Here is a 27,448-nt window from a genome sequence, read left to right as displayed (position 1 = left end):
GCCCATTTTTGGATTGGGTTGTTTATTTTTTTCTTATTGAGTCGTATGAGCTGCTTATATATTCTGGAGATCAAGCCTTTGTCGGTTTCACTTGCAAAAATTTTCTCCCATTCCGTAGGTTTTCTTCTTGTTTTATTTCTGGTTTCCTTTGCTGTACAGAAGCTTGTAAGTTTCATTAGGTCCCATTTGTTTATTCTTGCTTTTATTTCTTCTAGGAGAAAATTTTTGAGACGTATGTCAGATAATGTTTTGCCTATGTTTTCCTCTAGGAGGTTTATTGTATCTTGTCTTATGTTTAAGTCTTTAATCCATTTTGAGTTGATTTTTGTATATGGTGTAAAGGAGTGTTCTAGCTTCATTGTTTTACATGCTGCTGTCCAGTTTTAATTTATATTTTCTTTATGACTAATGATGCCAAGAATCTTTTCATGTGTTTATTGGTCATTCGTATATCTTATGTGTCTCTAAGTCTTTTTCCTATTTTTAAATTGGGTTGCTTTTTTTTTTTTTTTTTTAAGAAGTTCTGTACATATTCTGGATTTGAGTCCTATGTCAGGAATATGTAGTGGAAATATTTCCCAATCTGTGGTTTGCCAGTTCATTTTCTTTATAGTGTCTTTTTTTTTTTTTCCTTTGGGTAGGGGAGGTAATTAGGTTTTTATTTTCTTATTTATTTATCTTTAATGAAGATACTGAGGATTGAACCCAGGACCTTGTGCATGCTAAGCATGCACTCTGCCACTGAGCTATACCTTCTCTCTCCATGGTGTCTTTTAATGGGAACCAATTTACCAATTTACCACTTTTTAGAATGGATTATTGCCTCTTGTGTAGTCTGTCCAAGACATTTTTACCTGCCCCCAAATTGTGAAGGTGTTCTGTATTTTCTCCCAGGAGCTTTTTTTCTAGGTTCTATATTTGAGTTCTGATTGATGTCGTTTATTTTTATACTTGGTAAGAAGTAGTGGGTGAGGTTAGGGTTTTTTGGATTTGTTTTGTTTTCTTTTCATGTGGATATCTGGTTATTCCAACACTATTTATTTTTATATGTTGACCTTGAATCCTCATCTTGCTCCTCACTTACTAGTTTTAGAGGGATTTTGTGTGTGTGTGTGTGTGTGTGTGTGTGTGTGTATTCCTTTTCTACATATACAATCATGTCATCTTCAAATAATGATAGTTTTACTTCTTCTTTTCCAACCTGTCTGCCTTTACCGCATGTATAGATTCGTATGAATGCCACCAAGTTAAAATACAGAATAATTCCATCACGACAATCCCTCATACTGGCCTCTCATAGCCATAGGAGGTACCCTTTATACACACCCCCACCCCAGTCCCTGGCAACCACTAATCTCTTCTCCACCTGTATAATTTTGTCATTTCAAGGATGTTATATAAGTGGAATAAAATAGTATATAACTTTTGGGATCTGCATTTTTCACTCAGGGTAATTCCCTTGAAGTCCATCCAGGTTGTAGTTTCTTTTCATTGTTGAGTAGTATTCCATCTTATGAATGTACCACAGTTTATTTAACCATTCATTTGGGTTTTTTCCAGCTTGGAGCTATTAAAATAAAGTTGCTGTGAATATTCATATACAGGTTTTCATATAGAAAGTTTCATGTGAGAAATTGCCATCCTCTTCCAGAGTGGCTCTGCAATTTTACATTTCTACCACAATTACATGAGTGGTTAGTTTCTCTGCATCATCATCAGCATTTGGTGTTACTACTATTTTTATTCTTAAAATTTTGATAGGTATATAGTGTTACTTATTATGATTTTAATTAGCATTTCTCTAATGACTAATCTTTTCATGTGCTTATTTGCTGCCTGTGTGTCCTCTTTAGTGAAATACCTGTTTATGTATTTTGATGTAAATGAGTTTTTATAATGGCCTACATCACATTTATCTTCGTTTTAGTAAATTGTTTCATGTTCGACCTGTAACCCAGGGAGATGTGTACAGAGCTGAAACTGAAGAAATTCCTAAAATATTCCAGGTAAAAATCTGAAATTACAATTTTAGAAGATCCTTTACCTAAGTACTAAGTGTATTTTGCAAAGTAAATGTAAATACACCAATGCTATTATACATTTGAAACTTGTGTGTACAGATTAAGACCCTTGTTGTATCTTTTTCCATTTACCATTCCTGAATGTAGATACTATATGCAAATGAAGGTGAATGTAGAAAAGATGTAGAGATGGAACCAGTACAACAAGCTGAAAAAACTAATTTTCAAAACCACAAAGGCCATGAGTTCATTCCTACACTCTACCACTTTCCTGCCAACTGTGAGGCCTGTGCCAAACCTCTCTGGCATGTTTTTAAGCCACCCCCTGCCCTAGAATGTCGAAGATGCCACGTTAAGTGCCACAGAGATCACATAGATAAGAAGGAGGACTTAATTTCTCCGTGTAAAGGTGAGCATGAAAATTATTTTTACAACTTTTAACAAACTAGAGAATTGTCTCAGTGAAATATCTTCTGCAAGTGTAGCACTCTATACCAAACTGAAAAGAGATAATGTAACATAAGAAAAAATATTTTGGCCCTGGTGGTGCAACGTGCAGCTGTCATTTCACAACTACAGATTTATCTTTGATCATAATGTTTTTAAAGAGAGTCACCCCATTGCAGAAGACATACCACTAAGAAATCCTAAATTGGAGAGAAGGGCTGTAGGTGCGTTTCACTCTATCTCCCCCGTGAGTCTTCACCTCCTGCTTATTTTCTTTCTGTCTGGGTTTCACTGTTTGGACTGGCATGCCATATCATAGACAAAGTCCTCTAGTTTAGCTTGAGAGAAATAATAAAGACCTATAGCTATTTTAAGGTAAAAAACTTGTGTTCTATAGATACGTTTATTTGTTTCACTTTTGCAATTTGTTTTTGTATTTCTGATTTTACTTCTTTGGTATTTGGTATTAGTTTATGACTAATGTTTTCTTTTAAAATTTTCCAACTTAATTAAATTAAGAAGAAATTATCTTTTCCAAGCTTAATTAAGCATAATAAATCTTTCAAAATTGTAAGAACGAAGGATAGGATTCCTGCAGATTTTCTATGACTTTAATTGTGGTTTTCTTTCTTAACATAGTAAGTTATGATGTAACATCAGCAAGAGATATGCTGCTATTGGCATGTTCTCAGGATGAACAAAAAAAGTGGGTAACTCATTTAGTAAAGAAGATACCTAAGAATCCACCATCTGGTTTTGTCCGCGCATCCCCTCGAACACTTTCCACGAGATCCGCTGCAAATCAGTCCTTCCGGAAAGTGGTCAAAAATACATCTGGAAAACCTAGGTAAGGATTGAAATGTTAATGTTTTTAACATATTGGATAATAGCTATTAAAATCCAAAATCTAATTGTTCTTTTCCCCATAAAAGGCATCATTTGTAACTAGGTATTTATTGAAATGACTTTACAAATTAGTTTAAGTGATTCCTGTTAGAAGGTAATTATATTTGTAAATGTTGTATTTATTTAGTTCCATGTCAAGTTTTATTGTCATTGGTTGTGGTATACATGATACATATTTAGAACTTAGTGTTTTAAAAAACTGTAATTTACTCCCTTTTTAATGTAAATAGATTTATACAAAACTTTGCTCATTTTATTTTTAACTATATTGGCATAGATTTGTTTTTTTAATCAAAACTATTTGGTGGTGTCAGTATAATAAACTTCCCAGTTAAGTATCCCTTTTTTCATAGGGGGAGGGGAATTTAGCTGATTTTGTTGGAAATTTTTCCGCAATATTTGTGTGCTAAAGTAAGCAATTACAGGACATAATTAAACCCTTTCTTGAGGAGAGGTTATGATATCTCATTAAGTTCTCACTTAACACATGAATAAATGGGGTTCGGAGAAATTAAGCAACTTACACAAGATCACATAGCCAACTTAGTGGCACAGTCAGGTTGAAAGCAATTTCCATCCGTTTCTAACACCTGTGTTTTCTCTCCTGTACCAAAGCCCAGCTTTCCCTAGAGCATAATCCCTATATTAAGGGGAACGTTTGTATCTAGAAACTGAGACCTAATGCTGATCTGTCTCTGTTAATGTCACGCAAGCCGTCCAAGCAGGCTTTGAGTTTATCCCGTTTCTTCATTCCATGTTGTCAGTAACCAAATCTCATTCTTGGAAATGACTCATATCCATTTCTCCTCCTGTCTTCCTCAGCTGCCATACTATTCCCATGCATTATTGCCTCACTCCTGACTTCTTTGTCAGAATCCTATATCAGCCCTCTCCTGTATAGGATAAAAACTGGATGTACAATACTTAAAGTTGGATTATAGCTTTGTGGGGGGGGGATGTGTTTGAAATATAAAGTAGAAGCAAAAAGGAGATAATACTGTATTTTTCCTGTTTTCCAAATTTTGTGTTAATTATTATATATAAGGATAATATATATTTACCTTTTCTTCCAATTTTTGTTTTTTATAATATTAAATTGGGTGTGCTTCTTAAATTTTGTCTTTTTTTCCCTCAACAGTTAACCATGTGACTTAGTGCCGTGTGGAATTGTGTGGGATGCTACCTGATAAAGCAGGCTTCTTTAACCATGCAGAGCAGACAGGCTGTTCCTTTGACACAAGTATCACGGGCTTCAGGGCTAAGACTGCTGTTGTTCTGTCCTTGCTTTGGCACAAAAGCACACTGAGAGTTGTGTTTTGTTTTGTTTTGTTTTTTATTGCGGGTTTGCCTACAGGTAGATTAGATTAATTATTACTGTGTAATGCAAGTACAATTGGGGGAAAGCTTAGCTAGATATATTTTTTTAAAAAGGTGCTGCCTTTTTGAATTTCTAAAACGCCTGTCAATCATGATAGAACATGGTTTTCCTCATACGAGTGAGGGGAAAGGACTTCCACTTTCAAGTGGAGTGGCCGTCGCTGTCAAGATCGGCTTGTGGAAGGAGTAAAGAAAATATCTCAAAATGAGACAACTGAAAATTTTTTTTTAATGACTTCAGTTTTTGTGCTCTTGCAAGACTATACAAAACTATTTTAAGAAAGCAGTGACATCACTTGACTTCAGTGCCCTCACTGTAGAATTTAAAAGCCTTACTGTTGATCGCCCATAGTGGACTTGATGGAAAATAAATATCTTACATTATGCTTTACAAAATACTGTATGTGTTTCAGCAAGTTTGTAGATTGGGGAATGGGAGAAGGCAAAAAAAAAAAAGTTACATTTAATCTATGCATTTTTGCCAAGCCATATTGAGTTATTTTACTACTAGAGACATTAGGAACTAACTGTACAGAAGAACCAAGTTTAAAAGCATTTTTGTGGGGTACATCATTTCTGTAATTATATGATGTGTTTCTTTGTGGTTTTAAGTGATAAAGACATTAAGTTAACAAACATATAAGAAATGTATGCACTGTTTGAAATGTAAATTATTCTTAGAACACTTTCAATGGGAGTTGCATTGCCCTTTTAGTGCCTTAATTTGAGAGGATTATTTTACTGCCATGACTAAATATAGAAATTTCAAAAAACGTATTTTCAAAAAATTATGTGTCAGTGGGTTTTTCATTGAGAATTGGTTTAATTTAAAATATTTAGTGGTTTGTTGGACTTCCATAAATTGAGTACAATCTTTGCATCAAGCTACCTGCTAAAATAGTGATTGACTTTATAAAACTGCAAAATATGTAAAAGTTTGCACCAATGTAAAAGAAAATTATGGCAATACATCTGTGATGTTTTCCAGTTAACATAGGATTATCAGATAAATACTGTTAAACTCTTGTTCAGTAACAAGGGTTGATTCATATGGGCAGTATGATTTATTGTTTATTTTTTTAACCAAATACCTCCTCAGTAATTTATAATGGCTTTGCAGTAATGTGTATCAGATAAGAAGCACTGGAAAACTGATTCGTCTCTAGGATGATATGCATGTTTCAAGTGGTATTGAGAGCCGCACTGATGGATATGTAATAATAAACATATCTGTTATTAATATGCTAATGACTCTGTGCTCATTTAATGAGAAATAAAAATAATTTATGGATGGATACCTTTAATAATGTTTGCTATGGTGTTTTCTCACGGCTAAGATGAATAGAAACCATGCTATAAATTAGTCTCTGACTGTATACAAATGTTTGTTAAATTTCATGACTAAAGTGAATTTTTAAAAGATAAAAAAACATGCTTTGGCTCTAAAATAAGAGTGGTTACAGTTGAAGTGAGAAGTTGGCTAATGTCTGTTGGGAAACAGTTCTCGGTGGGTCTCTTGCATTTCTCATGTCTTGAGAGCAGAGGCTCTGACAGCCTTTGTTCCAGACTGTCTTTTTCAAGGAGATCTGTGTAGTGAACAGCCTTGAAAGATACTGTGTTTCCCTTGAGAGGAAGGCAGCAGGTTTGTTTACTGTCGTATAATAAAGAAACTGTCTTTCTCCAGGGCAGAAGTTGGACAGATTTGATTGAACTCATAAAAGATTCGGGTGCCCTTAACTTTGGGTTCCTCAGCTGTGATGCAAACCTGTGCATGCTCACACCCACCGGGACTACTCTCCGTCACCCCCGCGGGACGCGGAGGGCAGGGGAACTGATGGGAACGGGTAGCTCATGCTGCTTGCTGTGCTGTTAGTCTAAAGTCATTTGACTCTGATCCAGGAGTCTCATGTCTTCTACGAGGATCCATGGAACTGTGACAAGCTAACTTGTAGCTTGCAAGTAGGGTAAATCCTCAGACCCTTCACAGTTCTGGACAGTGTCCTTACTACCTTCTCAGAACTAAGGTCCTAATGTGTACATTACCTAATAAGGTTTACTATATTAAGGTCAAGTGCAGAGAACAGTTAATTCTAATGTTTTGAGCAAGAGAGGATTTTTTTTAAAACAAAATATTAAGCCTAGAATTGCTGAGAGCTGACAGAGTTTTCAGTTTGCCACATTGCAAAACCAGGTCAAGCAAGAGAGCTGCTTCTATTCTAAGTTCAGGAAACCACTCAATGCCAAAGTAACTGGCAGGGCCAGGATGAGGAGAGTGTGAGGATCAGGAAGCTGCACCACTGCCGATTCTCTGCGATGCTCTGCCACGCCTGTTACATCCCACACCACGTGGTGTGCTCTGTACCATTCCTCTCACCACTTACCAGCCTTGTGTCTGAACACCTGGGTCTCTGTCATCAGTGCCTCCGAAAAATCCTTTTCATGACCCTCCCTGTCTGCTGGCATCCACACACCCTCCCTCACTTCTGCCTTCTGTGGGTGCGTATGCTCAGCCAAAACTGAATCACTTTCAGAATTCTAGCTGTAAGGAAGTCTGAGAAATGTAGCTTTTAGCTTTCAATCCTCTTTATTACAGGAAGACAGTGTGGAATGGAGATTCAGGATCAAGACTGCCCACCCACCACTCCTGAAAGCCTGGGTGGAGAGAGAACACAGAAAGAACTAGAAAGAACACAGCCACTGTAATTGTTTACAGGCTCAAAACAACCATGGGTCCCTTGTCCTCACTTGGGACAGCTCAAAATAACCTGTCCTTCGTTTAAAGAAATATCAATAAGTGGAAGAATTTTTAAATGGCAAACTCTTAATTACTTGATAAGGTGTTTTTTTTTTTAATATCACTGCAATTGTATAATAATTAAATATAGTATTCACAAATATTAGTTTGTTGATTCTTACTGGGTTGCTAGTTTGAGCTTTTCAATTTTTATTTTTAATTTTCTAACACTTGACAATTCTTTCTGCTCCGAAGGGAAACAGCTTTCAGCTAGTAGGATGAATAAAGACAATGTCTTTAAAAATTAGTTTTTTGTGAATGGCATAGTATGCTTTGTCTACTTTACTTACTTTGTTACTTTATCGTATCATTTAATGAGCAAAAGTCTGATATTTAGTGAAGTGAAATTTACTGATCTCTTTCATAGTTAGCGCTTTTTATGTTCAGCCATGAAAAAGAAGGAAATCCTGCCATTTGTAACAGTGGATGAACCTGGAGGACATTGTGCTGGAAGAAGTAAGCCAGACACTGAAAAACAGTCAACCTCATAGAAGCAGAGAGTAACTGGTAACGGGTGGGCAGGGCCCCCGGAGGGGAGGAAGTGGGGAGATGTTGGTCAAAGGGCACAAAGTTTCAGTTACACAAGCTAAGTCCTAGAGATCAGTGGTGCCTGTAGTTAATCATATTCTATCATATACTTAAAGTTTTGCTAAGACAGTAGATTTTATGCTATATCTTATGACAATCATTAAGTAGGGTGGAGGAATCCTTTGGAGGTGATAGGATATGTTTATGGCATTTATGTCTTTGATTGCGGTGATGGTTTCACATACGTATACTTACCTCCAAACTCAAGTTGTGTACATTAAAAATGTAAAGCTTTTCCTATGTCAGTCATACCTCAATAAAGTGGTTTAAATATATACTTACACCATTTCTGGATGGACTGTGAGCTCCTACAATGCAGAATCCCTCGGTTGACAATCAATGAATAATTGTTGAATTAATGAATTTGATTGCTTTGATGTTTTGCTTTTCCTGCCTCTCTGAAACGTTCCTGCCCCTAACTGCTTCCCACTGGCTTCAATTTCTGTCTACTCTGAATTCTATCATCAACACCTCAAAATCCGTTATTTAGCAAGTATACAGGATGCCTGTCCCATGCTGGGGTCTGTGCCAGGCCTCGAGGACACAGAGACAGACGAAATAGATTCAGTCGCTGCCTAGACCTGTGCAGATGATACACAGTTAGAGATCTAATTAAAAGTATTAAAGTGCTTCAGAGCATAATGTAATCCTGAATTCTCTAATCCTCAAAGAAGGTGGTGCAAAGAAGTATTTATGGTCTAGAGAGAAAGATAAAATGTATCTCCTATACACATAAGTAAAAGAGGAAGTAAATGTTAAATGTTCAATGAATGATACAAAAGCAGTTGCTTAAAGGGACAGGGAAAACATTGCAGTTTATAAGGTGTAGAAATACACCTTTTTTCAATTTGTTTTTTATTTTTTATACAATTTTAAATGTTATTTTCAATTTAAAGTTATTGCAAAATATCAGCTATATTCCCTGTGTTGTACATACATCTTTGAGCCTGTCTTACACCCAATTCTTTGTACTTCCTGGTCCCCCTCCCATATTGCCCCTCCCCTTCCCCCTCCCCACTGGTGACCAGTAGTTCTCTGTATCTATAAGTCTGCTTCTTTTTTATTATATTCATTGGTTTGTTGTATTTTTTTAGGTTCCACATATATGTGATACCGTACAGTACCTGTCTTTCTCTCTCTGACTTATTTTACTTAGCATAATACTTTCCAAGCCCATCCATGTTCCTGCAAATGGCAAAATTTATGGCAAAATTTTGTTCTTTTTTATGGCTGAGTAGTAGTCCATTGTATATATACATACCACATCTTCTTTATCCATCTGTTGATGGACACTTAGGTTGCTTCCATATCTTGGCAAGTGTAAATAATACTGCTACGAACATTAGGGTGCATGTATTTTTTTTAATTTGTGTTTTTGGGGTTTTTTTGGATATATACCCAGGAGTGGAACTGCTGAGTCATATGGTAGTTCTATTTTTAGTTTTTTGAGAACCCTCCATACTACAGTGACTGCACCAACTTAACATTCCTACCAACAATGTATGAAGGTTCCCTCTTCTCCACATCCTTACCAACATTTGTTATTTGTGTGTGTGGTCTTATTGTTTTGGACCAAGATTTTATTTTATTTTATTTTGTTTTCTTCTTTCCATTGAAGCACAATGCTGTGCCAATTTCTGGTGTACAGCATAATGTTTCAGTCAGACTTATATATACATATTTTCCCTTTCACATTCCTCTCCATGACAGGCTACCACAAGATACTGAAAACAGTTCCCCACACCATACAGCAGAACTCTGTTGTTTATCTATTTTATATACAGTGGTTAGTATGTGCAAATCCCGAACTCCCAATTTATCCCTCCCTACCCCCTTTACCCCTTGGGAATCATAAGTTTGTTTTCTATGTCTGTAAGTATGTTTCTGTTTTGTAAATAAGTTCATTTGTAGCATTTTTTAGATTCCACATGTAAGTGATATCATAAGGTATTTTTCTTTCTCTTTCTGGGTTACATCACTTAGTATGACAATCTCCAGGTCCATCCATGTTGCTGTAAATGGCATTTTTCATTCTTTTTTATGGCTCAGTAGTATTCCATCACACACACACACACACACACACACACACACACACACACACACACACACACACAGATATATGCATACACACACCACAACTTTTTTTTTAACATTTTTTATTGATTTATAATCATTTTACAATGTTGTGTCAAATTCCAATGTTCAGCACAATTTTTCAGTCATACATGGACATATACACACTCATTGTCACATTTTTTTCTCTGTGAGCTACCATAACGTTTTGTGTATATTTCCCTGTGCTATACAGTATAATCTTGTTTATCCTACAATTTTGAAATCCCAGTCTAGTCATCTAGTCATCTGTCAGTGGACATTTAGGATACCTCTGCTGTGTTAGAGAGTACATTTCCCAGCCTTCCAAGCAACTTGTCCATATAATTTTCACCACTGAAATGTGAATGGAAGTGATTTGTGCACATCCCTCCCCTTTCTCTTGCTTTTAGAAGGAAGTTGCTACCCTCTACTTTCCCTTCTTGTATTTCTTTTTCCTGTGAGCTAAAAACTCAGGTGAGCCTGCAACCCATTTTCAACCAAATAGAAAAAGATAGGTTCCTGATGGCTTTGCTGCTCAAAAGGGTGATTTCCCCAGAGCTTGTTAGTATCTTAGGCTTCATCCAAGATCTGCTCAATCAGAATCTTCATTTTAACTAGATCCCAGGTGATTCATATTCATATTAAACTTTGAGAAGCATCGCTTTAGGAAGTAGCAGAGGAAGGAATGTTGGTCTTTGGTGAAGACCTCATGAAGCAGAGCTATCGCTCTCCCTCCACTCTTCCATAAGCTGCTATCTTTAAGCAACTGAATTTTAATTTTTTTATTGTTTTGTTTGGAGGAGGAGGTAATGAGGTTTATTTAGCAATTGAATTTTTAGATATCTTTATTACAGCAGCATAGTATTCACCCTAATATAATTTGTCTCATCTGTTAAACCAAAACTAGGTTATGCAATTCATTTAGGAAACACTGAACACATTTTATAGGCAAAGTACTATTCCAGGAGATACATAGATATATAGGAGAAATACATATTATATAAAACACTATATATCTACACATATATGTGATTTGAATATGAATATATATTTCCAAATTGTTCCCAAATTATTTAAGGCTGAGCTTTTTCCCTCCAAGAGTTTATAATTTAGTAGAGGGACAAAGACATAGGAATAAAATTATAGATGCTAAAAGAAAGTATATTGGACATTTGCTGGGTTTTTTTTTTTTTTTTTTGGAGTGGAGGGTAGCCTGTGGTCAACCGTGTAATGCTCCTCCAAAGACGTCCATGTCCTAATCTCCTAAACCTGTGAATACCTTACCTTATATGCCAAAAGGGCCTTTGCAGTGTGATTGGGTTAAGGATTTTAAGATGAGATTATCCTGGATGATTCAGGTGGAGCCAATGCAACTGCAAGGGTCCTTATAAAGAGGAAGGCAGAGGCTCAGAGCCAGAGGAGGAGCTGAGATGATGAACGTCAAGGTTGGAGTGATGCCATGAGAACAGGAATGTGGGCAGCCCCTAGCATCTGGGAAAGGTAAGGACTGGGTTCTTCCCTAGAGCTTCCCAGAAGAATGCAGTCTTACCAAACCTTTGAGGTTAAGGACTTGGGCTTCTGTCTGCCAGAACTGTAAGAAGATAAGTTTGTGTTGTTTTAAGCTACTAAATTTTTGATAATTTATTACAGCAGCCCCTGCCCCATACCCCAACGTGACTAAGTGGGAGGTGGAGCCGGGCATTCCTTTCCTAGTCACTGGTAAATTATATTTTTGCTGAGGACCTGGAATCTTGAGGGAGTGAGGTAGATTCAAAATTAGAAATTTCTCATTGAGGTGGTGACAGGAGTGGCCATACTGTTTCTATAACGTGACCTCACGTATGTTCCCTGCTGCCCATGTCCCTCGGTTCCTATCCATTATCTGTGCCTGGTTCGCTGGCTTTCCTATGGATTCTTTCAGTTCACTCTACATTACCAATCACTTCGGTCTCTGGGGTTTCTGTTGTTTACAGCCAAGGGCTCTTAATTCAGACAGCCATGTAGTTAAATGGGTGCATATTGCAATATTCCTGGTGGATTCTCTGTCTTACGGGGGAAACTTTCATTCATCTTTGTATCCACAGCTTCTACACTTAGGACCTTGCACTCAACACATACTTGTTGAGTAAGAGGAGCAAACAGCTACCAATGTAATGCTACTTGATAGAAAGGGGTAATTATAGGAGTAGGCTTTCAATGTATAGGAATGAGTTAGCATTAAACAGAGACTTTAAAGTTGCGTCTGGTTTCTGTTGGCCAGATGAGGAGGGGGCATTCCAAGGAATAAACTGTAGCTGGTTCACCAACCAAAAACCCTTCTGGTATATGGCCACATTTTACAGACCTTGTTGATTTATTTATAAACATGCAGGTTAAGATATTACCAATATATTTATTATTTAAAAAATCAATCTTAAGCAGAAGATTCTATCCATTAGACACTCGGGGACAAGGGCTTAGCAATGTATGGGATGTGGGGTGAGGTTGCTTTCTATTAATGCTCAATGAATTTGATATACTCTTTCCACTTAATGATACATACATTACTTTAATGTTCTACAGCATCTTTATGTCATTTGGGTCACATTTTGGATCATACTTTTATGGTAGGTTTTTTTTAAGTATAGTCAGTTTACAGTGTTAATTTCTGGAGCATAATGCTTCAGTCATACATGAAATACATATTTGTTTTTATATTCTTTTTCACCATAAGTTACTACAAGATGTTGAATATAGTTCCCTGTGCTATACAGTATGAACTTGTTTATCTGGTGTCTGCCTGGACTAGGTTTCCTTATGATAGGTTTTGAAGTAGTGAAATGGTGAAGGGTAAATAAGACTCCTGATGTAAATTGATGAAATCAGTCTCCAAATGGGTTATACTATTGTGAAATACAGAGTTTCAACTCATCTTTTGCAGTACATGGGATCATTATAAAATCTCTATACCAAGCAAGAAAGTACCTCAATGTCAACTTGCATTTCTCTGAAATTCCTCCATTCATTTACGGGTTCTCTTTTCTCTCTAATTCATCTAGAATGTTTTAATTGATTTCAGCCATGACAATTTAGAGTTTGAAGAGGCCTCAGAAATCTTCCAGTCTTGTTTCCTCGTTTTCTAGACTGGGGAAATGGGTCCAAGACAATTAAGTGGAGGGCTGCAGGGAACTTACAGGGGCTGTCAGGGGCGGGACTTCTAGGGCGTTGTAGCCACTCCTTTAACATAGCCAACCTAGGGTCCCAACGGGTTGTTAGAAACCACAGAAACACGGTACAATCAAGACAGACTATCTTTGAAGTATCCAAAGCGCTTTGATGCGTATTCCTTGGGCAAAATCCTGAAAGGGTTAGATGTTTTCATTGTTAAGTAGACCAAATTGAGAGGCGGAGCAAGGCTCTTCTCTTGGCTACATCACCAATAAGAAAAAAGCCCGAACAAAAAAAGAAAAGAAAAGAAAAAAGCCGGACTCCTACTGCCCCACCGATTCGACAGCAGGTGAGAGGCTTAAATTTTAAGAAACCATCGCAGACACGGCTTTCTCACTCAGTCTGCAGGAGGGCGGGGCTGGGAGGGACCAGGCCGGGCGGCGGCGTGCAGCGCGCACTGTGCACAGTGCGCAGGCGCGCACCTGCACGCGTAGGGCCCTGGCGCGCCCGCCTCTCCGGGCCCCGCCCCACCTCTCTCGTCTCTCCACCCACCAGGCCCCGCCTCGCCTCCCCGCAGTCGCCTCCTCGGCTCCGCAGGGGGGCTGCGTGTTGCTGCGTCATCGCCAGTGGCCCGTTTGAATGAGGCTCTCGTCGCACCGTGTCTGCCGCCGCCGTCGCCGCGCCTCCTCCTCGGCCGCCGCCACAGCTTCGCGGCCCTTTCCCTTCGCCGCCCTTGCCAGGCCCAGCCTTCCTGCGCCGCCGCTTCCCCACGCGCCACGCCATGCCGCTCTACTCCGGTGAGCTCGCTCCCCGCCTCGCGCCCCGCAGTCCCGCCGCGTGCTAGGCCGCTGGGTAGGCCTGGCCTGCAGGGCGGCTGCTCGGCCGAGCACGGGGCGGGGGAGGGGACGGGGAGTATGGGCGGGGGGTGCCGCGGCGTGGAGGTGACCCTGGCCCCTTTCTCTCTCCCGGCGAGTTCCGAGCCCTGCAGTGCGAAGGAGCCGTGTCCCTGCTGGGCCGCGGGGTGGATGGGGCGGGGGCGGGAGGGGAGGTGGGGAAGCCGCGAGCCTCGGCCTCCAGAGTGGTGACTCTGCAGAATAGTTTCTGTCGCTGTCCTCGCGTGTGAGGGAAGGTAGAGGGTGTGTCGCGGGGTACCGGGGACCAGGCTAGAGGTGCAGCGGCATTTCCTGGGCTCTTCAGTGGTAGCCCTGGAAGGGAGCGGCAAGGAGGGGAAGTCTGAGGTAAGGGAGTGATGGAAGGTCTCGGGATGTGAGGTTAGCCTTCCTCCATCCTGGGGTTTCTGTCGGTAGCCTCCCTTCACTTACCCCTTGCTGCCTTGAGCTCTTCCGCCCCTTTAGTACCAATTTGAGTTTTATCCCGAGGCAGATTGAAAACATCGTTTTGGTTCATTTTCGTCAAACCTTGTATTGGGCTTTTATGCCCGAAGCACAGTGTTAATTTTGAGAGGTGAAACAGTACAAATACCCGCGGGCGTCATTTCGTTTTGAATGACATCTGACAGGGTTTTTCTGCATGATGGCAGTTCAGGGTGCTGGCCAGGGATCACAATTTACTTAGTAAATGGACCTTGCTGTTTCCTAGTCTAATTCAAAATGGCACCTAAAATGTATGTGGTGGCTCCTGTTGGCTATGGATGTGTGATTCATTGGCCATCGCTGACACTGACATCGCTCCTGTATTGAAGATTTCCATATTTTCAAAGAATTATATCAAACAGAAGAATAATGTGAGGTGGATTCTTGACGTTCTAGAATCTTGAATACTTTAATAATGATCGCTCAATCTCTCTCTAAAGCCACAATTAACAGTAGAATGATACTTGAAATATTCTATTTATGCAACGTAGAATTGAAGGGGCATTAATCAAGTAATTCTGGTAAATGTCAACAATGTATGCTGATACTTAAACACATAGGTAGACTCACACAATAAAACCAATCCCTGTCTTTGTTCCCCCTCAGAAAATACCTGTACTCACCAAACTTTATATTTTAAAAACTGAGTTCCATCTTAAATATTTAATCAGATCTTTTCCTCATTTCCAAAATGAGAGAATTGAAGTAGATTTCTAAGATATCTTCCTTTGACATCTCCATATTGAGAACCTGTATTTCCATGTTCTGCAAAAAGCCCTATTCAAAACGAGAACATTTTAAGTACTGTTTCATAAGTTTTAGTAGAAAATTAAATGCCCAGATTCTTACATGGTTAAGTGCCGTAAAAATTAACAAACACTCTTGTGTCTGATACAGAGCTAATGTTTTTATACATGTTGCTTTGCTTTAATTTTCAACATAATCCTGTGGTACAGTATAATTCTCCTTTATGGGTAAGCATAAAGTTTAACTTGTCCATGGTGACACAGTTAAATAAATTTCAGACAGATCCTCTATTATTTCTAATACTGTTTTGATTTAGTCCTTATGTTTTGTTTGTACTATTGTGATGTTTCCAGTTTATCTCAATGATTATAATTGTTCCCCCTTCAAAGCTGTATTTTCCCTGCTGCTGCCAGAGTGGTATAATGTTCAAACCAGACCAAAGTGGCCTTTATGAAAACCTTTCAGGGGTTGCACATTTTGTACAACATAAAACATGTATGTTTTAATATGACTTATGTTAACCTTTCTTGACTTGATCCTTGGATAGTTTCTGATTTTTCAGGTGCTTCCCCTTTACTCTGGGAAATACTTATATGTCAGAATGCACCATGCTGCTTTATGATTTTGAGTGTCTTTTCCAGGAATGCTTTTATTCTTATTCTCTGGCATTCACCTACTTTTTCCTTTGAGAGTCAATTCAAAGTTGATAGTGATAACTCACAGTTATCACTTCTTCCAGGGAATCCTTCCTCACTTGTAAAGCATTCCACTGTGCTCTAGCATTTATAATATTTATACTGTATTGTTAATTATTTTATCCTTTTTCTCCTCTCTCCTTTATTAAACTCAAAGTTCATAGAGAGTCTCCCCCTGCTTATTACTGGGCTTATCATTGAATGAATGCTAAGTATTAATTGAACTAGTGAAAGAATTGGGATTTGGAGTTAGGGTCACTTTTATGTTCTGATTTTAGTAGTTAGAGAAATCAGACAACTCTTAGTTGGGGGATTCTCATTTTGAGTAGGTATAAAGTTTTCAATGGAAACAAGCTATGTATATTATATCCTTGAGTTTATTTGTACATGTTTCAAAGGGTAGCTATTTTATGAGGCTGATTGACTTTTTTTTATTGTGGTAAAACATACATAACATAAAATGTAGTTTTAACCATTTTTAAGCCTATAGTTTTGGCATTGAGTACATTCACGTTTCTATGCAACCATCATCGTCATCCACCTCCAGAACTTTTCCACCTTCCTAAACTGAAACTATCCCCATTAAACAGTAACTCCACATATCCTGGTCCTCCCAGCATCCTGACAGCCACCGTTCTATTTTCTGTCTCTGAATTTGATTACTACTAGATATCTCACGTAAGTAGAATCATACAATATTTGTCCTTTTGTATCTAGAGTCTTTCACTTAGCATAATGTCTCCAAGGGTCATCCATGTGGGTATCATGTGTCAGAATTGCATTACTTTTTAAGGCTGAATAATGTCCATTGTATGTAAACCACATTTTGTTCATCTGTACATCTGTTGATGGACACTTGGGTTGCTTTCGTCTCTAGGCTGTTGTGAATCATGCTGCCTTGAACACAGGTATACAAGTATCAGTTTGATTTCCTGCTCGCCGTACTTTTGGGTATATACCTAGAAATAGAATTGCTGGATCATATAGTAATTCTATACTTAATATTTGGAGGAACTGCTATACCTTTTTTTCACAATGGCGGCATCATTTTATATTCCTATCAGCAATGCACAGAGGCTCCAGTTTCTCTACATCCTTGCCAACAGTTGTTGTTTTGGGTTTTTTGTTGTTGTTTTTATAGTAGCCATCTGAATAACTGAAGTAAGATTACTTTTTTTTTTAATGATTTAGTTATATCTTAAGATTCTTCTAAAATATTTGATCACCTCTTGTTCAGGAAGCAGACCTTCCCATGCTCCCACACCTTCATATAATCCAGAATTTGTACTCCTTAACCTGTTCTAAATATGCTTTATTTTTCTATTTTTTTTCTTCTCTCAAAATATCATTCTAGCCTTTTTTCCCCCTTTCTATTTCGACAGTATGTAAAATTCCACTGATTTTAATGATTATTTAAATAAATATATTTTGAAGTCTGTGAACCTTATTCTGGGAAATGTTGCCGAGATTATTAGAGTAGGATTCAGAAGACTTGAATATTCACTAACTAGTTTTGTGACATTAATAGCGTCTCTTAAGTCTCAGTTTCCTTATTTATCAAATGAGAAGTTGGATTAGATCCAGGTAAATTTTCTGCAAGATCTACTGCATTCACTTCACTCCTGATTAGGTAGGCATTATGAGTGTTAAAAAGATTAATGATGTAGTTTGGCTTTCAAGCTGGGTTGATTGTTCCCCTAAGGATCTAAATCTTCAGTCTTACTATTTTGTAAATGAAAAAAATAATTTGTTTGTTTGCAGTTACTGTGAAATGGGGAAAAGAGAAATTTGAAGGTGTAGAATTGAATACTGATGAACCTCCCATGGTGTTCAAAGCTCAGCTTTTTGCATTGACTGGAGTCCAGCCGGCCAGACAGAAAGTTATGGTGAAAGGAGGAACATTGAAGGTAAAATTGAGTCCAAATGTTCATTATGTACTATGATATAACTCATGAAAATAATTAGCACCAGGAAGTGTAGCATTTGAGATGTATTTTTTGGTGAGAGTATATAGTCTATGGGATTAAAATTTTTATTTATGTTAGTGTAAGGAAGGAACATTGTAGTCATTTCAAGACACTGTATTATGAAGTGTCATTAAAATATAGATTTTTAAAATACATTGTATCATTGAATATCTCTGGGGGTTGGGGAGTGGGGCACTTTGCATTTTTCTGTATTTGAAATTTTTTCTTATGTGGGTATGTTAGAAGTATTTTATTTTATTTGGACTAAATATGTTTTTAGTAATTAGTTATAGGGGTAGAGATTTTATCTGTTAAAAATATGGAACAATGTGATAGTTTTTTTTAAAGGCTACTACAGAATGCGTTATAAATGTACTGAATTTACCAAGGCCTTAGTTCTGGAAAACTTAATTTTTCCTTTGGCTTTTCTTACCATTAAAAAAGAGCCCTTTTCTCTTAAAAGTAATGGCTGTCTAACACCTATCTGGAGATGAGAAGGAAAAAATTTTTGTTTAAAAAGAGAGGGAACTTTAATTTTTCATTTAGTTCCCTTGGAATGATCACGTTGACTACAGGTAAGAGTCTGAGCTTACCAGCATCATTGACGAAGGGCCACAAAAAGATGTGAAGGTATTTTCTTATTGTTTTTAATGCTATATAAGTATGGTTTTTAAAATATTCTTTCTTCAGGAGTTAGATATGAAATGCTAAAGAGCTCTAGTTAACTTTAGAGATGAGGACTGACTACCCCTGTCAGCTAAGCAGTAAAACAGATGTTGGTGAAGAAACATTGTTTCCCCTCCAAGTTGCAGTATGAGCTTTTGGTCATTAGTGAACTTGATAACCTGATTTGTGCTGAGCTATGTGCTGGTAGTGCACTGTGGAGAATTCTAGAGAAATGCTAATTAAATGAAACACTTTCTACTAATAGCTACCACTTAATGAATACTTACTCTGTCAGGCTTTTATCTTTAATTTTCAACCGTATGTATCTTAAAAATGAGGAAAGTAATTGTATTTTCTATATTTCATAAACAAGGAAACTGAGCATCAGAAAGGTTTAAGTAACATACACCAAGAGAACATATGATTTATAAGTCAATCAGATCTGGGTTCATTTCCCAGCTTTGTGTAACCCTGGATAAGTACGGAACATGAGGAAACACATATAGTTGTCATTTCTTATGATGAGCAGTAAGAGGCCTTAAACGGCGAAGGGCATATAGGAAGTTATGCTGCATTTCGAAGGATGGGGTCCAAAGAGAGAGTGGCTCTACTAGAGGGAAGGGTATTGAATGCCTGGTACCTTCTCTAAAAAGGAAGGAGTAACCTGGAACTGACTTTATCCTGTGAATGGAAGGGCTTAGCTACAGTAGGCCAGAATATCTTCGGACCAATCATAGCATTTCAAAAAAATCTTGATTCAGTTGAACATACTGAAATGAAAGTATTTGTTGATTGCTTCATAGATGTGAAATTTAGGACGTGAGAAATATTTGTGGACATGACAAATAACTATTAGGGGTTAGTTTGCCTTGGGTAGTCTTGTTTACTCTCCTGGTATAATTTTTAATAGCACTTTTATTTTCAAGAGTCTCTTGATTTGGATGATAAATTATATAATCACCCTAATTTTGTAGACCTCACTTTGTAAGTTACTCTTTATTCTTGTCACATAAGCTAGTTATTAGCTCTGCTGATTCCAAACATGCGAAAAATTAGCATCTGTCACTTGTCATCGGTCAAGTGTTTTTTAGTACTTTTGGTGCTACCAGGTTTACTGTCTTTTAGATTGTCTTACGTAGTTTAAACAGTTGTTAGACTTAACTAGTTTTAGTACTAGATTTGTTTTTTTTTAATACTTGTGATTACAGTGTTTTTTAAAAAATATTTATTTTGGGAGGAGGTAGCTAGGTTTTTATTTATTTTTAATAGAGGTACTGGGGATTGAACCTAGGACCTTGTACATGCTAGGCACACACTCTACCAGTGAGCTGTATCCTTCCCCCCAGTTACAGTAATTTTAATTAAAATCTGCATACAGGAAAATTCTGTTCTGAAGTATCTTAAAATTCATTGATTTTTAGACTATGTTTGGATTATGCAAGTGTGGTTAAATGTATTTTATTTATCTTTAAAACAGGATGATGATTGGGGAAACATCAAAATAAAAAATGTAAGTACTACTGTAAGAACACTTACTATAATACAGTTCCCTAATTATTACACTGAAGTATATTCCTAATGCCTTTTTTTTCCATTTGTGTATCCAGTTGTTCCAGTGTCATCTTTAGAAAATATTTTCCTTTTCTTATTGGCTTGTGTCAGTCTTTCTTAAAAATCAGTTGTTGGTCTATTTTTGGACTCGTTTCATTGAGATATTAGATTAAACTTATACTAGTGCCAGATGGTCTTGATTACTAAAGTTTTGTAAGTCTTGAAATAAGACAGTGTAAATTCTCCAACTTTTTCTGCTTCTTCAAGAATATTTTAGCTCCTTTCATTTCCTTGTAATTTTACAAAAAAATCTTGTCAGCTCCTGCAAATGGACTCCTGGAATTTTGTTTAGATTGCATTGAATGTGTAGTTCATTTTGGGGAGAATGAACATCATAAAAGTATTGAGGATTAAAATTCTTAAAATATGGGGTACTTCTCCATTTATTTATGTCTTTATATTCTCTTAGCACAATTTTGTAATTCCTTTCAATACAGAGATCTTTGCACGGTACTTGGATTCTTAGAACTTAATGTTTCTTGGCTGTTGAACAATACTTTTAAAAAATTGTTTTTTATTGTTCTTGGCTAGACTATAAAAATACCAGTTTATTTTTATCCTGTGACCTTGCCAAATTTACTTACTAGTTCCAGTAGTTTTTTTTTTTTCTTTTTGTAGATTCCATTGGTTTTTCAATGTACATAAGCATGCTATCTACAAATAGTCAGTTTTACTTCTCCCTTTCCAGTCTTTATGATTTCATTTTCTTTATTTTTCCTTGCTTCACTGGCTAGGTATTCTAATACAGGGTTGAATAGAAAGAAGTGGGAGTGGATATCTTTGTCGTTTCCTAGTTCAGTAAAACCTTTTAAATTATGAATGGCTGTTGAATTTTGTTAAGTGATTTTTCTGCTTCTTATTAAAATGATCATAATGATTTTTCTCTTTTATTCTAGTAATCTGGTTAGTCTCATTGATTTTGAACTGTTAAACCTTGCATTTGTGGCATGTGCAGTTCTGATTTCTTGGCCTTTGTGACTTCTTTACACTCTCAAATTATTTTTAAACCCCAAAGAGTTTCATATATATGAATTATATCTGTTGATATTTATCAATAGAAATTAAGACTGAGAAATTAAAAATATTATTCACTTAAGAATAACAGTAACAGACCCATTACCTGTTAATTTTAAAGCGAAAGGACTGGCCTTGTCCTGTATTTTTCATATTTATTGACAATCTAACTTAATAGAAGATAACTGATATCTAGTGACAGATAGAAAATTCTTTTCACTTGAGAGCTCTGATTTTGTCATTGGCAGCTATAAATGTTGTCAGTTTTCTTGACGCAATAAGCTTACTTCCTTCATTTTTAAAAAATGTTGCCTAAATACCCAAATCTAAAAACTCACAGTTGTTTTAAGTAAAAATGGTATTCCATTTAAAAAGAAGGGCCATTAGCCTAGTTTTTAACACAAATATTTGTACAAGCTTATCCTGAATACAGCTGTCATATTTTGGTATGCAGAAGTGGGTTTCTTTAATTGATTGGCACTCTTAACGTTTTTTTATACCATCCTCTCACACACATGCGTAGCCTCTTCTGTTGATCAACATCCCCCACCAGATTTGTTAAAATTGATGCTCTATAGTGGCACTTCATAATTATTTAAAGTCCATAGTTTATATTAGGGTTCACTCTTAGTGTTGTACATTTTATGTGTTTGGACAAATGTATAATGACATGTATCCGTCATTACAGTGTAATATGAAGTAGTTTCACCACCCTAAAAATTTTCTATGCTCTGTCTGTATGTCTCTCCCGACCCTTGATAACTGATATTTTTACTGTCTCTGTAGTTTTGCCTTTTCCAGAAGGTCATATGGTTGGAATCATACAGTCTGTAGCCTTTTCAGATTGGCTTCTTTACATAGTAATACGCGTTTTAGTTTCTAAGTCTTTTCATGGCTTGATAACTCAGTTTGTAGTGCTGAGTAGTATTCCATTGTCGGGATGCACCACAGTTTGTTTATTTGTCCATCTGCTGAGGAACATGTTGGTTGCCAGGAGAATTAAGTTTTTTATCTGTACTTCCTGTTCCATAATATGAAATGTATTCAAAAAGAAATTATTCAGAGGTTGAGATTTAATAAAGTGAATCATTTTTACCAGTTCATTTTGATGTCACTGTTAAAAGTTTTAGCTGCTATTGATTTACCCCCATCAGGGCAGATGTCAACACAGTAAAAAAGAGAAATAACATCTTGGTATTATTATGAAAATAGTTTTGACCTTGCTGCTTTGTGAAACAATCTCAGAGACCCATAGATGTTCACAGACAATGCTTTGAGAACTACATCCTGGGACAAATCCATTAAATCATGATGTATTTATCTCTTTTATTTATTTCTGGACTTAATTTTCTCGTATTTTGAAGGATATTTTCATATGTGTTGATGAGGGATATTAACATTTTTATTTTGGATCATCTTTCATTTTGTCATCACAGTTATGGTGGACTCATTATGAGAGTTAGGGAAGTATTCCTTTATCTTTTCTGAATTGAGTTTATGTAAGATTGGTGTTATTTCTGTAAATGTTTGAAATAATTTACCAGAAAATTTTATTTGGGCCTGGGTTTTCTTTGGGAATTTGATTGATACTCAGCTTCTCTAATTTAGAGCTGTTTAAGTTTTTCTGTTTTTTGTTGTTGTTGTTGGCAAATTTTCTCTTTTGAAGGATTTGCTTCTTTTAAATATGTTGAATTTATTGGCATAAAATTATTCATTAAATCCAAAATAATCATTAGTTATCTTTTTATATCTGTTATCATTATTTACTAACATTCCTTCTTTCATTCCTGATATTAGTAAAATATGTTTATGTGTATGTATATATAAATATTGTTTTGGTCAGTGTCACTAAGGATTCATCAATAAATCTATTCAGGTTTTGACTTTGCTAATATATATTATCTATTTTGTATTTTGTTGATACCTACTCTAAAATGTTTTTTATATTTTCTGTTTAAATTGCTTAGCTTTCTTGCTTTTTAAAGTGTCTTCTTAGGTCATTGATTTTCTTACACCTTTTTTCCTTATGCAGAGATTTAAAATTATTAATTTCTCTTTAAGTACTTGTAGCTTTATCCACAAGTTTTGATTTTGATATACTGTGTTTCTTTATGCAGTTAAAATGCTTTCTAGTTTACCTTGTGATTTCTTTTTTGACCCATGAATTGTTTAGAACTATATTTCATTTCTAGTTATGTGGGGCTTTTTCTAATATGTTTGTGTTATGTCTTTCTAATTTGATTCTGCTGTGGTCACCTAACATACTCAGTATTATTTCAGTTCTCTGAAATTTATTGATACTTGTTTTATGGTCTATTCATTTGGCGAATGTTTTCTTGAAAAAAAAAATACATATTCTGCTGCTGTTGGGTAGAATGTTGTTGGGTAGAATGTTCTATAAATGCCAGTTAGGTTAAGTTGGTTTATGACGTTCATGTTCTTTCTATTCTGTTGTTTTGTTTACTTCTTTTATCAAGTATGTCGTAATCTCCAACTCTTGTTGTGGATTTGATTTTATCTTGTTGTGGATTTGATTTTATCTTGTTGTGGTATTGATTTTACCGGTTTTGCTTCATGTATATTGATTAGATGCATGCACATATAGGATTGTTACATCTTGATGAATTGACCTTTTATCACAGTGAATAATTTCTCTTTGTCCCTGGTATTATTCTTTGCTCTGAGGTTTACTTTGATTCTGATAAAGCTACTCCATATTTTTTTAAATTATTGTATGTATTTTCTCATCCTTTTACTCTTAATCCATTTGTCTTTATATTTAAAATGGATTTTTTAAAGATAGCATGTACAGTCTTGCTTTTTTTTTTAATTTTAACGGAGATACTGGGGATTGAACCTGGGACTTCACGCATGCTAAGCACATGCTCTACCACTGAACTATAACCTCCCCTCCCGGTGTTGCTTTTGAATCCAGTCTTAAAATCTGTCTTTAATTGGAACCCTTAGACCACTTATGTTCAATGTAATCCATATATTTGGGTTTAATTTACTGTCTTTCTGTTTGCTTTCTGTCTCATTTGTTCGGTTTTTTCCCCTGCTTTTTTGATTATTTTCAATTTTGTGTTTATTTCTACCTGTACTGTATTCCTTTGTTATTTATGCTGATTTCTCTAGGGTAGCAGTTCAACGAGTATATCCCAAGAACCCCAGGTAGTACCCAAGATTCTTTCAAGGAGTCCCTGAGATCAGAACTATTTTCATATTGATATTAAGGTTTTATTTGCCTTTTCTATTGTTTGTTTATGAATGTACAGTAGAGTTTTTTAGAGGCTATGGGACATGTGATATTGCAGCAGATTGAATGCAGAAACAAATGTTTTCTCTTAAGCCAGATGTTAGAGATTTGAAAAAATGTAAAACAGTCTCATTCTTCACTAATTTTGTTGTGGGAATATAATTATCTTTTATAAAAAATGCTCATTATCTTAACAGTAAATGAATTACAAACTGAAATTTAAATGTAAATAAAATGAAACACATAATTACAAAATATTTAACTGAAGTTTTTAAAAAACGTTGCCATTTTGGAAGATTCTCTAAAATTGACATAAAAGATGAAGTGACTGATGATGTCACTAACTATATAGATCTTAAAAATTTCCCCACTACCACAATCAAAATTTAAAAGGACAAACAAAAAAATAAAAAATTAATTTATTAATTTTACCCTTTTTTTGTTTTCTTTTTTCTTTTGACTGTTTTTCTATTGTGCCTACAGTGATTTATTTATTTTTTTGTTTGTCCTTTTAAATTTTGATTGTGGTAGTGGTGAAAATTTTAAGATCTATATAGTTAGTGACATCATCAGTCCCTTCATCTTTTATGTCAATTTTAGAGACTCTTCCAAAATGGCAACATAAAAAAAAATTCAGGTAAATATTTCGTAGTTGTTTCATTTCGTTTACATGTAAAGTTTCAGTTTGTAATTCATTTTGGGTATGGCCATGCTGTGTGGTGGAGAACTCAGTAATTTTTTTCTAAATTATTATCCTCAACATTCTTTATTGTATTATCTATTTTCTTAATTTTAAATGACATTTTTAGTCTTCTTTATTCTTTTTAAGAAATTTCTTAGCTATTGTCATGGGTATGAATTAGCTACAGGAATGAGTCATACTGTACAGTTTCAAAATTTTTTAATTAAATTTACATGATAATTTGGAATCATACCTTTACAGTAGTTTTTCCAGTCCAGAAATCTATCATAACCTTCAGTTTATTTAGGTGTTTTTTAAATATCCCCAAGTAAAGCTTTATAGTTTTCTTACTAAAGTATTACATATTCCTTGTTACATTACTCTAAGATATTTGCTGGTATTCTTTATTTTTTATTGTATTTTCTAATTGGTTATTGCTAGTATATTCTTCAAATATTTGTTTTTCCTGAGACAGTTGTCTTTGGAAAAAAATTCTTTAGTGATAGCTTAGTACTGCTTTGCTGTTATCTTACAGAAAGTTTAAGTGATAGTGGCAGGTGACAGAATGAAGATTGTTGGACTTCAGCGTAGGTACTCTTAAGACTATGAGTTTGTTGACCTTAGTAATTTCCTAATTTAATCTTTAGTTACTTTTATCTTACTTTTTTAAAAAAAAATTTTCTACTTCTGACTTTTTTTTTTTCCCTTTTAAGCCTCTCTACCCTTTGTCTTTGTCTTAGATGTTCATGTCTTCCAATATTGAGGAAGGTGTTGTTCACATCAGGATTATGAGATTTGGGGTGACAATGTCTTCATTGTTCTGTTGTATGGAATGTTATACATGTAGTGAATATAAGTGTTCCCTTAGGTTAATAATGTGTAGAATTATAAAATTGGCTATTTTGAACTATTTTATGTATTTGGTTTGTTTTCCAATAATGGAGGTTTCAGTGCTTTCAAAATATTTCTATTCAAATGCAAATAATGGTTACAGTTAACAGTAGACATTCATTGAATCTTCTCAGTACTTACTTTGTTGTGGGTAGAAGTGATGCCACTATATACTAATGATCATGTGAAGAAGTCCCTCTTTTCTGTTATTGAAAACATTCTCAGCTTTGTGACAAGATTTTTTTTCCCCTTAGCTTTATTGAGGTGATATATAGAGAATAAAATTCACATACTTAAAGGTACAGTTTGGTGGATTTGGTTAATTTTATACAGTCATGTTACCACCACCACAGTCGAGGTAGAAGTTCCACCTCTCTAAAAAGTTTCTATGTGCCCCTTTATAGATAAGCAGGTGACCTCTGGCTGGAACCAGCCACCCCAGTAATTTTTTTTTTAACAGTTCAGTGACTTTTACTATTTACAGAGTTGTGTAGCCTTTACCACAACCTAATTTTGGAGTATTTTTATCATTACCCAGAAAGAAATGCATTCCTGTTTAAAGATACTCCCTTTTCCCACCTTTAGCTTTTGCCATCACTGATCTATTTTGTGTCTCTCAAGATTTACCTTTTCTGGCAAATAGAAGCATGATGCACTATGTGCTTTTCTGTGGCTGGCTTCTTTCATTGGACATAAATATGATCAACTTTTGAGTATTTTCATGAAATTAATTTTTTTTAAAACAGGGAATGACTCTACTAATGATGGGGTCAGCAGATGCTCTTCCTGAGGAACCCTCGGCTAAAACTGTCTTCGTAGAAGACATGACAGAAGAACAGTTAGCATCTGCCGTAAGACATACCACATTTTATATATTTGATCACTGCTTTTCAGAAGTACAGTTACTGAGATGCCTTTCAGAAAGTAGCATTTACATGTTTTGAAGATTTAATCAATAGCAAGATATATGTTATTAACAGTAAGTAAAAGTTTTATTTTTGAAATTGGCTCAAGGAGTCCTAATTGGATTATTATAAAGTCAATTAATATCTAATAAATATGTGTCTGGCAAATAGTTACCACTATTTAACTGTTTACTATTATTTTATGGGAAAACAGCCTCAAAGAGGTTGGTTTAAATGCTAGGATATTTAAATTCTTAAAACCTTCTA

At 35.9% G+C, this 27,448-nt stretch overlaps 2 protein-coding genes across 3 annotated transcripts in view; both read left to right on the top strand.

Annotated features, from left to right (window-relative positions):
* ROCK1 (Rho associated coiled-coil containing protein kinase 1) overlaps positions 1 to 5,993 on the top strand; it is a 106,698-nt gene extending 100,705 nt beyond the window's left edge. For both annotated transcript variants that reach the window (XM_045518883.2, XM_010958061.3), the window contains exons 30-33: positions 1,928 to 2,006; positions 2,169 to 2,430; positions 3,108 to 3,315; positions 4,513 to 5,993. In XM_045518883.2, the coding sequence (XP_045374839.1) occupies positions 1,928 to 2,006; positions 2,169 to 2,430; positions 3,108 to 3,315; positions 4,513 to 4,516 (553 nt within the window). In that variant the 3' untranslated portion in view covers positions 4,517 to 5,993. The remainder of the gene's footprint in view (positions 1 to 1,927; positions 2,007 to 2,168; positions 2,431 to 3,107; positions 3,316 to 4,512) is intronic.
* A 7,943-nt stretch (positions 5,994 to 13,936) lies between these two features.
* USP14 (ubiquitin specific peptidase 14) overlaps positions 13,937 to 27,448 on the top strand; it is a 30,092-nt gene continuing 16,580 nt past the window's right edge. Inside the window, exons 1-4 of the mRNA XM_074352537.1 lie at positions 13,937 to 14,171; positions 17,951 to 18,096; positions 20,300 to 20,332; positions 27,023 to 27,127. Of these exons, the coding sequence (XP_074208638.1) occupies positions 14,156 to 14,171; positions 17,951 to 18,096; positions 20,300 to 20,332; positions 27,023 to 27,127 (300 nt within the window). The 5' untranslated portion in view covers positions 13,937 to 14,155. The remainder of the gene's footprint in view (positions 14,172 to 17,950; positions 18,097 to 20,299; positions 20,333 to 27,022; positions 27,128 to 27,448) is intronic.

Source organism: Camelus bactrianus, chromosome 24, assembly GCF_048773025.1.
Source record: "Camelus bactrianus isolate YW-2024 breed Bactrian camel chromosome 24, ASM4877302v1, whole genome shotgun sequence".
Lineage (NCBI taxonomy): Eukaryota > Metazoa > Chordata > Mammalia > Artiodactyla > Camelidae > Camelus > Camelus bactrianus.
Note: the sequence above shows the minus strand (reverse complement) of the source record. Positions and strands in the feature narration are given on the sequence as shown.